General features: G+C 37.6%; 2 protein-coding genes across 7 annotated transcripts in view; one reads left to right on the top strand and one right to left on the bottom strand.

Moving 5' to 3' along the window:
- Window positions 1-5,822, top strand: part of SLC3A1 (solute carrier family 3 member 1) — a 34,570-nt gene extending 28,748 nt beyond the window's left edge. Inside the window, exon 10 of the mRNA XM_058551325.1 lies at window positions 5,341-5,822. Coding sequence (XP_058407308.1) covers window positions 5,341-5,781 — 441 coding nt within the window. The 3' untranslated portion in view covers window positions 5,782-5,822. The remainder of the gene's footprint in view (window positions 1-5,340) is intronic.
- Window positions 5,771-12,774, bottom strand: part of PREPL (prolyl endopeptidase like) — a 42,039-nt gene continuing 35,035 nt past the window's right edge. For all 6 annotated transcript variants that reach the window (XM_058551317.1, XM_058551322.1, XM_058551316.1 and 3 more), the window contains 5 exons: window positions 12,032-12,248; window positions 8,864-9,013; window positions 8,359-8,482; window positions 6,929-7,002; window positions 5,771-6,552 (listed from right to left, as the gene is read on the bottom strand). In XM_058551317.1, coding sequence (XP_058407300.1) covers window positions 6,463-6,552; window positions 6,929-7,002; window positions 8,359-8,482; window positions 8,864-9,013; window positions 12,032-12,248 — 655 coding nt within the window. In that variant the 3' untranslated portion in view covers window positions 5,771-6,462. The remainder of the gene's footprint in view (window positions 6,553-6,928; window positions 7,003-8,358; window positions 8,483-8,863; window positions 9,014-12,031; window positions 12,249-12,774) is intronic.

Genomic DNA, 12,774 nt, shown 5'->3' with positions numbered 1-12,774 from the left:
CCTCAACAGGAATGCATAAATTCCAGCGAAGTGCTAAGAACATTTCCTCAGACCAAAAAAATATGAAATGACTTTAGGTGAGTAAAAGGAGACTCCACTGTCGTGTACTAATGAAAAGTTCACTGGAAAACACTTTAGAGGAACACTTTAGATGCCAACACATTATTGGCATCATATGAGGATACTTAAAAATTTTATAGCACACCTTCACTCCAATCTACTAAGTATTTTGAAAACACGCCCCACATTATTCTGATATAAAACTTCATGCAAACCCTCCTGTTCCCACAACTCCTGCTCCAAGCACCACGGAGGATTCCGGGATAGTATAAGATTTGTTTTATATAATTGTAGGTCCTTGAAAACACAAAATACATATTTTAACATTTGTGTTTTGGATTAAGTGCATCTATTGATTTCATTATGTCCAAATGTCCAAAACGTTCCCATAGGCCAATCTGAGTCCAATATGTAAGAAATCCTGTATAAAAATGTACACCAGCAAAAATGGAAAAACATGAATGCAAATTAAAACAAATTAAAAAATTTTTTTCTATTAGGTTAGCCAAGTGAATTTTTTCATATTTACATGATCATATTTACAATGATCATGAATAATGCTTGGAGGGATGCTAAAATCATAATCAAGTCTCAGGCAATATCATTCTAATAAAATACATACACAATAGCCCTAAAAACAGGTGAGAATTTAAGTAATTTCTAAAAGATAGAAAGTAAAATTAAATTACAGAGAACAAGAGCATAGAAACCATAGTCTACATACACAGGAGAAAACCGCTCTAGTAGGTACAGGTAGGGCACTGCAGGGATGGTTCTAAACTGCTGCACTGCTGCACCAGAATTTCCCTAAGGAAGAAACCCAAGGCCTGTTTGGTGATCATATTCATGTCGGAATGAGTAGAGCAAAGCTTGAAATAGTGTCAAACTTCCACAAGCACAGCAGAAGAAAGAAAAGAAGGAAAAGAACACCTAATTCTAGTGATGTCCCTGAGATAATTCACTGTGGAATGCTCTCAGACACAAAGCCAGAAGACCCTAGGTAGCTTATCACCATTAAGCGGGAAAAGAACCCCAAAGACAAACCAGACCTACCTCCAACTCAGTTTCTCACGATTACTAACGGCCAGCAACTGAGGACAGGCAAACAAAGAGTATCAAAATGCAAAAGTAAATGGATCAAGAATCATACTACATTTGAGAAAAATGAAGACCATGAGAGACACCATTCCTAACAGAACACTGTAGAAAGCAGAGAAAACATAGCAAACATAAGACTTCATTATTAGTATAAACACCTCCCCCCCAACAGACTGTTGTTTTACGGAGCCCACTGACTCTCTTTTAGAGAAGTGATATCTTAGAAATGTAAAATACTGTCAAAATAAACAATGAAATAGACAGAAGTTCTAATTAGTGTGCTGGACAATTGACTGAGGGGTTTGTCCCAGAATGCACTGTAAAAAGGAAAGAAGTTAACAGTATAAAGAGAAAATCTTTGATATGTGGAGGATAAATCTAAAAATTCCAACATACAATAGAAAGGAATTCTAAAAGAGAATAGAGACTGGAGAAAGACATATAACCAAAAAAATAAAGAAAACAATCCAGAGATAACAGAAGACTTCATCTTATTCTAGAATGGCAATAATAGAGAAAACCCTAAAAATATGCAGAAAGCAACCAAACTTGAAAATTGATTACCTGAGAAAAGGAATGAGAACTGGACTGGCATCAGACTTCTCAACTGGATACTAGAACATATTAGAACTTTATCTTCAAAGCTGTAATGAAAACTTGATTTTAAACCTAGAATCTTGTGTCCATTCAAGAATAAGAGTAAAATAGAGATGGAGAAAAAAGGAGTCAAATTTTACCATGCATAGTCAGGTTCTGAGAGAATAACTGGGGGCTCCAGCAAAACCAAAAATGAATCTAAAAGGAAGACATGATGTATAAAAAATAGTGAGGAAAGGAACCAACAAAACTTAAAGATAAATAATTTTTGATACATAATGTAAAATAAGGTATTCTGGAACAAAAATTTTAGTGATTTATTTCTATGTGGGAAGTGGTGGCAAGGAGGGTGTGTGTGTTTATATGTGTGTGTGAGTGAGAGAGAGTGAATGAGCAGGCTAAAGCACTTATCTTTACAGGGGATGCAAATGGAGTAACTCACTCTAGATTTGAGCTGTCCAGTAGCCATTAATCACTGTGACTATTAAAATTAAATAGACTTAAAATTCAGCTCCTGTGTCATACTAGCAACATTTCAAGTGCTCAGTAGCTAGTGGCTACCACAGTGGACAGCACAGATGTTATTTCCAGCACTGCAGAAAGTTATGTTGGATAGCACTGCTCCATATGTTGAGAAAAATATATTTTAAAGCGGTCATTACGGGGCCGGCCCTGTGGCACAGGGGTTGGGTGCATGCACTCCGCTGTAGCAGCCCAGGGTTCGGATCCTGGGCGCGCACCGAGGCACTGCTTGTCAAGCCATGCTGTGGCAGTGTCCCATATAAAGTGGAGGAAGATGGGCACGAATGTTAGCCCAGGGCCAGTCTTCCTCAGCAAAAAGAGGAGGATTGGCACTGGATGTTAGCTGATCTTCCTCACAAGAAAAAAAAAAAAAAGTGGTCATTACAATTTTAAGGGTAACCATTAGAAGAACACACATCAATATATAATTTTCAAAGAACATTAGAAGGAAAAAAGTAAATAAAGAAAACCAACTGATCCAATAAAAAGTTAAAAAGGAAGAAAACAAAACAATGGTACAAATAAAAATAAAAGATAAAATAAGACTGTAGGATTATGTCTAAACATATGGTAATTACAAATATAAATGGGTTAAATTCACCTATTAAAAGATAAAAACTCTTGGATTAGACAAGACAAAATCTGACATGAGAGACATAGCTAAAACAAAAGGACACAGAGAAATAAAATATACCAAAGGCAAATACTAACAAAAATAAAGCTTGCACCTGGCTATAGCTATCAAAACAAAAAATGCATATACCTATTACCTAGTAATTTCATTCCTAGATATCTGTACCTAGGAATACTTGCACATGTGGAAAACAATAAATATTCAAGGATCTCTACTCTGTAGTACTGTTTTTAATAGCAGAAGATTCTGGAAATAATTTAAATATTTTATCAATAGAAAACCAGTTGAATCAATTATGGGTAACCCATACAATGGACTAATATGCAGCTTTTTTTTTTTATAATTTTATTTATTTACTTTCCCCCAAGCCCCAGTAGATAGTTGTATGTCATAGTTGCACATCCTTCTAGTTGCTGTATGTGGGACGCGGCCTCAGCATGGCTGGAGAAACGGTGCGTTGGTGCGCGCCCGGGATCCGAACCTGGGCCGCCAGCAGCGGAGCATGTGCACTTAACTGCTAAGGCACGGGGCCGGCCCTAATATGCAACTTTTAAAAATAATGAAGGAGTTCTATGTGCAGTGATATAAGACCATCTCTAATAAATAATGAAATATTTCATTAATATAATGTATAATAAATAATGAATTAATAAATAATGAAAAGCAGGTACAAAATGGTAACATGCCACAATTTGTGTAAAGAAAGAAAAAGTATGTCTACATATGCTTGCATAGGCACAGAATGTATAATTTCATATGATACATAAAAATGAAAGAATACATAAACAGTAACATTATCTATCTCTGAGAGAGGAACTGGGAAGCTAGGGGATGGTGTTAAGAAAACCTTTTAATTTTATATATTCTTGTAACTGAATTTCATATAGTGTGTATGCATTTCCCATTAAAAAAAGAAAGTTACACAAAGCAGGTATGGAAATATTTAATAGCAGACAAAATAGAATTCAATATGAAAAGCATTATGCGACAAAGGCAGTTTTCAAAAATTGATAAAAGAACATTCCACTACAAATCATGAATCTATGCATCTAATAATAGCTTCAAAATATATAAAAAACAAGTACTCTGAGAAAGGCAAAGAAAACTGAGAAATCCATAAACACAGAGAGACACTTCAACATACTTCTAGAAAGTGGTAAATTAAGTAGACAAAAATAATAGTTAACACATTGGGCACTTCTTATGTCAGTGGCACTGAATTATGCTTTGTCATGCATTATCTAAGGCTATAGAAAATGTTAATAGTAATTTGACAAGTCATATACACACACCATATACATGTACCATAAATACTTTTGTACCTGATAAACAGAGAATATATTTTTTCAAACATTCATTATTCATTAAAGACCACACAGTAGGCACCTGCCCCCAAACAACAACGACAACAACAAGAAGCACCATCACTGCAGTGATGGCTGGCAAGAGTACAGTGAAATGAATCTTATCACTGATTTGGCAACAGCTCTTACAAAGAATAATTTGGCATTATGTATCAAGTGTCCATAGTCTTTGACATAGTAATTGTCTTTCTGATATTTATATTCTAAATAAATAATCCAAATATGGGGAGGGGGCATTAAAAATCTAAGAAAATATTAGAAACTTGAAGGTTGAAATGAAAAGGAAGGTTAAGTACAGTATAAGCATTCAATAGAGTATTATTCTGCCATTAAAATGACATTCATGGAGGCTATATAATAATAGAAGATGCTTGAAATATTAAAGGGAAAAAAGCAGGAAAAATACAATATTAAGTTATGTATGTTTTATATGGCTGTAAAATAAACCCAAATCTTTAATGGACACATATTACTTTTATGATTAAAAAAAAAAAAAGCATCCAATTTCTAACTTTCACTTTAGGCAGTGTTTTGCTTTGCATCCTCTTTTGCAACTTTCTGTTCATCATTAGCTATGCAAGAAATACATGTCTACTGAAGTTACAGCAACCTACACATTATTCTACAAAAGAGAACAGAGAAGCCTCAATTCACCAGAAATTCCCAGAGTCCATGGCCACTGTGGCTGCTTTTCTGCTAGCTACAATATAGCATAAAGTGACATTATTTAGGCAAGTTAAATATCCATTAAGTTAGACATGGACATTTGTTTTGGGATTCCTAAAACAAATTTGGTCTTTACATCAGCTCTGGCCAAGATGCAGCAAAGCACCGGGCATACTGCAATGACTCCCAGACAAGGTGAAGCCCTGCATTTGCAATTTCTATCAGCAGTTAAATAATCTATTCTTATCTACTTATTAATATCTATCATTTGGTAGTTATTTTAAGGGGCAAAATTGAAGCAAGTTTTTTTGGGAAATAATTCCTTATTTAATACTAAAAATATTTTAAAGAAACTTCTTAGAATCAAATATTTATGTTAACATTTTTTTGAAAAAATAGGTCCAAAAGACTCAGCCCACATCAGCATTGAAGTTATATCAAGAATTAAGTCTGCTTCATGCCAATGAGCTGCTCCTCAGCAGGGGCTGGTTTTGCTACTTGAGGAATGACAGCAACTTTGTCGTGTACGCAAGAGAGCTGGATGGCATAGACAGAGTTTTTCTTGTGGTTCTGAACTTTGGAGAATCATCACTGCTAAATCTAAAGGAAATGATTTCAAATATTCCCACGAGAGTGACGATAAGGTTAAGTACCAATGCTGCCTACAAAGGCAGTGAAGTTGACACCTCCGCCATTGTACTGGACAAGGGAGTAGGTCTCATTCTTGAATACAACACGAAGAATCTTTTTCATCATCAAACAGCTTTCAGTGACAGATGTTTTGTTTCCAATCGGGCATGCTATTCCAGTGTATTAAACATACTGTACAGCCTGTGTTAGGCACCTCTATGAAAGAGATGAAGACACTACCATTCTTTTCTATTATAAGCGTTTGTAGTAACTTCAGGTACAGTCACAAATTCTTAGATATTTCTGTAGCTTGAATGTAAAGAATAATAAAATGTTTAAAAAAATTATCACCTGCAGGAACTTGTAATTTTATTGAGATAGCATCAATAAGAGTGATCAAAACACCTTAGGACTCCAGATTATTAGAAAGATCTAATGAATTTTAATGTGGAGAATGTTATTTTTCCATAAAATACAGGCATAGAAATTGGAGGATGACTTACTGCCAAAGTGTCTAAAAATATTCACTAGCAAAGAGGCAGGACCTTGATTTGTAAACTGTTCAAAGAAAATCTTAATAAAAGACAAAAACAAGGCTGTTTTGATGGGGGAAGGGGGAGTTCTGCTGTCACCAATCCTTCTTTCACCCTCTACTTCATGTCCTTCTAAGGAGCATGATTTGAAAACTACTTTCCTAGGTTAAGGGGCACGTGCATCAATGGAGAGAACAGGATAAGCAAGTGAAATGTACACTAAACAAAATTTGGATGGAGAAGAAAATTTTTAAAAATTATTTACCAACTTAAAAAAAATCTCACTTTTGTCAACCCAATTGGAAATAAGACTATGAAATATTTCAGTGTGTTTCCAATTCCCATTGAATGCAGCGTTTCAGAATTTTAGATATTTCTTAAGATTCTCGAAAACACTGGTGCTGTCAAGTCCAAGTTCCTCGTACAGGAATTTAATTTGGGCTGTAATCTAAAAGAAACACATTTTAAAAATTAAATAGAAGGTCTTTGTGGTAAAACTCCAGTGTTCAAGTCTCTCTTTGTCTATCCACCTTCACTTAACCCCGAAGTCAGTAATTACGGCAAGGGTACTTTTATTTGGGTCAGAGGCAGAAGGCTCCCAACAATTAGGATTCAATTACTTTCTTTAACAAAGCTCACTTATCAAGTACAAGAGAGAGCCTTTTCTCTTGATTGACTCAGTGTTCTTCCTTCCCTGGTGGGTCTCAGCCACAGACTGACGGTTGTGAAGTAGCTGTCATAAACCCTGCTGCAACCACCGAAATGCTGAGTACCACACATCTCCACTTAGGGATCTGTCAACTGACAGGGGCTCGATAACATACCTTTTTGTGAGAATCCTCGATCACATGATTGCCTCCAGGCTGAATATCTAAGATAATATTGGGGGCCTGATAGCCTGGAAGAGTTAACATATGAAACAATTAGAAGGTTTCTGGCCAGTGGAGACCCATTTCTCCCCTCTCCTTACAAGTACTCGATTAAAATCATAGTGAAGGAAAAAGACATAAACCACCACCACCAACAGCAAAGAGATGGGACCGGGCAAGCAGTAGAAGACAAATTTTTTTTTTTTTGGTGAGAAAGATCGGCCCTGAGTAACATCTGCCAATCCTTCTCTTTTTGCTGAGGAAGACTGGCCCTGGGCTAACATCTATGCCCATCTTCCTCCACTTTATATGGGACGCTGCCACAGCATGGCCTGACAAGCGGTGTGTCGGTGTGCACCCGGGATCTGAACCGGCGAACTCCAGGCCCCCACAGCGGAGCTTGCGCACTTAACCACTTGCGCCACCGGGTGGGCCCAAGAAGACAAATTTCTGAAACAAAAAAAGCAGGAGGTGGGGCCGGCCCTGTGGCGTAGAGGTTAAGTGCATGCACTCCACTGCTGGCGGCCTGGGTTCGGATCCCAGGTGTGCACCGATGCACCGCTTGTCAGGCCATGCTGTGGCAGCATCCCATATAAAGTGGAGGAGGATGGGCACAGATGTTAGCCCAGGGCCAGTCTTCCTCAGCAAAAAGAGGAGGACTGGCATGGATGTTAGCTCAGGGCTGATCTTCCTCGCAAAAAAAAACAAAAAAAAAGCAGGAGGAGGACCAGTGGCTGAGAAAGATGGATGGAACAGACTACTGTAGATAGGCCCACATGGAGAAGGCTGCAACCTAGGAGGAAGCCAATCGGCCCTGCGGAATCGGAGAGTCTGTGACCTGGAAACACCAACTATAGCAATGGGTGAGAGAAAGACATGGAGCTAAATACACCGGGACTGTCTGAACACTTGTATGTGGGTGCCTCCCACCCTGAGCCCAGAAGGTCTCAGCATGTCTTTGCAAGGAAAAAAGGTAAGAGTTCTTATCTCATGAAACTGAAAGATCTAGAGAAAATTAAAGCAGCTAGTTTGGGCACTGACGCTTCAGAGCAAAAACTTCAGAATCGATTTTAGAGGTTCTCAAGAATAATAGCTCAATTAATGTTGTTAAATGAATGAATGATTGTATGATAGTATATTTCCAAATTATAATTGATATTTTTCTTTGTGCCTTGCCTACCTTATTTCAATATTGTCCTTCAAAAAAGAGGCAAGGTAGTTAACAGTTATTATACGTATGTTTCAACTGGGTAGTCAACATAGGAAAAACAATTATTTGTCCAAAATCATTGGCAGATGATTTGGTCTGTAGCATAAAAAGTATTACTCTGAGCAGTATTAACAGTTTATTTAGCTATGTTCTCTTCTTCCAGGTGCTCTCCTACCTTCACCAGTGTTCTTAGCATGCTCCATAATGGCTTCCTTGAGTTTGTCAGTATAGTTTACAATTCCTTTCAGAGGTACACGTTCATCATTTTCATAAGCTGTGATATGAATTGAAGGATAATGCTGAAAGAAAATAGATGTACAAAGAATTTATATTACTCGTTATGGTCCCTTTCCACCTTATAGATTAGGAAAAATAATTACTTCCAATTTTTTTCCCCTTAGTACTAGACATTTTTTTCTCATTTGCTATTCTTGAGAGATCTATAGTAGCATAGCCTTTTCTTGACTAGGGAGACCATGACCTTATCTAATCTTTTCTCCTGAGCTATTAAATTGAAATAAACATGGAGTATGAGCATAGATGGTGCTGAAAGGTGTTTGGGTATTATAAGTAGAAACAATCTAAAGCCCTACTAAATTCCTGCCTCAGCGTGGGTAAGTATCCTTTTGATTATCTTCTCTATCACTTTAGGATAGTATATCATAACTGTCTTTCACTACCTGAGGTTTAATATTTTGATAGGGACAGTAACGTTTTATGTAGTTCTTGTGTTTTTCATCAGACGAAGGATTCCCCCATTCTTCTAATTCTTCTAGTGTCAGAGGAAGTGTAGTGTCCATCATGGTGTTCAGAACATCCAAGAAAGGTGCCTAAAAAAAAAAAAATAGCCAAATAAACTTAAACTTCGACCAACAACTTGGTAAAATGAGTTTCAGAAAAATATTATACTTTATAAATATACATGCTGACATGAGAACAAAGCTCAAGAAACCATCTAGATTCCCAGGAGCCAGACTAATTACTTAGTCCTTAACCAGGGCCTGTGATTTACTGGCTTTTAGTGTATTCAGACTCCTTAAATGACATTTATATAAAAAGAAAGTGTTTACCTTCTAATTACACAATTTTTGTTTTTAGTTCGGTGCCTTTTATTTTTATATATATATTATATAGAAGTAATAAATGCCACCATCTCACATCCATTAGGGTAGATAAAATTAAAAAAACAAAAAATAATAAAACAAGTGTCAGCAAGGATGTACAAAAATTCAAACCCTTGTGTACTGTTGGTGAGAATGTAAAATGGTGTAGACAGTATGTTGTTTTTTCAAAAAATTAAACTTAGAATTATCATATGATCCAGCAATTCTATTCCTAGGTATACACCCAAAAGAATTGAAAGCAGGGTTTCAAAGAGTACACCCACGTTCACAGCATTATTACTCACAATAGCCATAAGGTGAAAGCAACCCAAGTGTCCAACAATGGATGAATGGATAAGCAAAATATACATACAATGAAACAAGGGAATATTATTCAGCCTTAAAAAGAAGGAAATTCTGACACAAGCTACAACAAAGATAGACCTTGTGGACATTAAGTGAAATAAATGAGTTACAAAAGACAAATATTGTATGATTCCATTTATAGGAGGTAGCTTGGAGTAGTCAGATTCATAGAGACAGAAAGTAGAATGGTGGTTCCCAGGGGCTGGGGGAGGGTGAATTAGGGAGTTGCTATGTAATGAGTTTAGAGTTTCAGTTTTACAAGATGAAAAAAGCTCTGGAAATTGGTTGCACAACAATGTGACTATACTTAACACAGATGAACTGCACACTTAGAAATAGTTAAGATGGTAAATTTTAAGTTATTTTACCACAATTAAAAATAAAACCCCAACAACACATGAACAAACTCTTCTTCACCAGTTGGACATTTTACATTAAAAATAAAGGTAATAAATGCTAATTGAAGAAAATCTGGAAAATACTCGTTGAAAGAAGAGAAAAATCACTCCTTGGCTTATAACTAGTGTTAAAACATTTAATAAAACGGCAGCTGCTTTTCTCACTTAGCCTTATAGTCTTCTGTTAACATGCTTTTCAGCTTTCTCTGGTATTAACATTAACCAAATACAGTGGGCAAATGTAATTCTTTCTGGCTGCCTGGCATCTGAAGTCCTTTTCTGCATTTAGAGTGTCCCTGACCCTATGAGACAGAGCCTGCCTCTCACTGGAGCGGTGCTCAATGCCAGACAGCTCCTTTCCCAGCTTTCCCTGCAGCATGGGAGCAGCCTCCCAACCTAGGTCTTACCAATCAGACAATGTGCTCCAAAATCTGAATGGAAAGCTAGTGAATCAAAGAAGTAGGGACCACAGACAGTTGATTCTGGCAAAAGTGCCGCAGCTGGTGCCGGCCCCGTGGCTTAGCGGTTAAGTGCGCACTCCGCTACTGGTGGCCCGGGTTCGGATTCCAGGCGCACACCGACGCACGGCTTGTCAGGCCGTGCTGAGGCTGCGTCCCACATACAGCAACTAGAAGGATGTGCAGCTATGACATACAACTATCTACTGGGGCTTTGAGGAGAAAAAGGAGGAGGATAGGCAATAGATGTTAGCTCAGAGCCAGTCTTCCTCAGCAAAAAGAGGAGGATTAGCATGGATGGTAGTTCAGGGCTGATCTTTCTCACAAAAAAAAAAAAGTGCCGCAGCCATATCGAGTTTCTAGAAGGAGCACTGGCTGTGTGAGGTGACTTGTGCCCAGCAGTGACAGCTTCACTGGGCCAGTTTCATGGTGTATTTGGGACACATTTCTGGTTCTATATGCACCCTTACCCAATACCCCTTAATAAATCCCTTCTCTGCTTAAATTAGTCTGAGTTGGGTTTTGGTGCTTCTAATTAAGAATTTTAACTCATATATGACCCCTCTACTGTTGGATATTTAGGTTCATTCCAATTCTTCACTATTATAAGCACTTGGGATAAATATCCTTACACATATATTTCTGATTATTTCTTTTCTAATTTCTAGAAGTCAACATAATTTCTAAAAGTCAAAAGTAAGTTGAATTTTGTTTATATGTAAATAATTCTGCCATTATTATCTTTGTACATGGGTTTTTTTCCCTCTATACTTAGTATTTCTATTAAAAAAATAGATTTACAGATCAGGATTACACAATACCTATTTACTTAATACAAACCCAAAGTGTATACCCCCACCCTCAAAATAAAAAAACCTGAAAACAATTTACTGTCTCCATCCCAATCATTATTTTCTAGAGTATCCAACCAGGAAGCAGGAGAATGATGGAGGTGAAATGAGGTGCTATAATATAACTTCATAATTTTGGACACCAGGAAAAGACTATACAGCCTTTTCAGAACAGGTAAGATATTTTAATTACAGTACAGAAAAAATACCCCTAAAGACCATTAAGAATGGAGTATCTAAAAATAGAGACCCCCTAAATCCAGGATTGAAACGTTGATGGGCAGGAGAGTCATAGGACTTCATGCATTCTGGAGTCACAGTCTGCTCTGCCTGACTTCCTGGAACTGGTTGAGTCATATATGCTTTGTCTCTTTTCCACCAATTCTAAATGTTCTTACAAATAAAAAATGATCAATGGGAATAGCCATTAATATCCCTCAGTGGAAATCCTTAAAAATTAATAAAGAATGCTGTCAGGGAAGAGTAAAGGGTAAGTAGTTGGATTAAAAGAATTTTAGAAGTTCTCCCAGAGCTACAATTCTGTGTTTAAAATTTAAAAGCTTTCGTTACACTCCTATGCTATGGTAAAACTGGCAGAGAAATTTTTTCTTAGAGCAACCTATGGCTTCACGCCTCCCCATTCTGTAAACAGTAGAGACAGAGTGTACTCACCTCCAAAGTCACAGCTCTCAGGAGCTCTGGATTAGAATTACACAATGCTCCCACAAGCACCCCTCCAGCACTGAAAGCACTCAGGGTTGTTAGACTTGGCTGAGAAAAGCCTTGGTCATGAAGTGTCTTAATGCAAGCTTCTAAGTCAGCAAGGCCATTGAGTTTTTTAGTTAGACGGCCATCAGCGTGCCACTGGAGGCCTAACTCACCACCACCCCTGAAATTAAACGGCAAAAAAGTTTTAGTGAGGAAAAAATATTACTGATATAGGTCAGTCAGTAAACTACAGCCTGTGGGCCAAATCTACCCAGAGGCCTGTGTTTGTATGGCCCTCGAGCTAAGAATGGTTTTTAAACATTTTTAAAGGTTGGGAGAAAGAAAACCAACCAGCAATATGCAACAGAGACCATATGTGGCCTGCAAAGCCTGAAATGTTTACCATTTAGTTCTTCAGAGAAAAAGTTTGCCAATCCCTGATACAGACAATTAAAAATTGACTCAACAAATATGTTTCGAGCGCCTGCTTATAATTTACCAGACATTGTGCTAAATGCAGGCCTTAAAAATATAAACAAGGGGCTGGCCCGGTGGTACAGTGGTTGGGTTCGTGCACTCTGCTGGGTTCTGGCCCGGGGTTTGCTGGTTCAGATCCTGGGCGCGGACCTACGCACTGCTCACCAAGCCATGCTGCGGCAGCATCCCATATACAAAGTGGAAGAAGATGGGCATAGATGGTAGCTCAG

Source organism: Diceros bicornis, chromosome 12 (genome assembly GCF_020826845.1).
Source record: "Diceros bicornis minor isolate mBicDic1 chromosome 12, mDicBic1.mat.cur, whole genome shotgun sequence".
Lineage (NCBI taxonomy): Eukaryota > Metazoa > Chordata > Mammalia > Perissodactyla > Rhinocerotidae > Diceros > Diceros bicornis.
The sequence above is the reverse complement of the archived record's forward strand: the minus strand, read 5'-3'. Positions and strand labels throughout refer to the sequence as shown.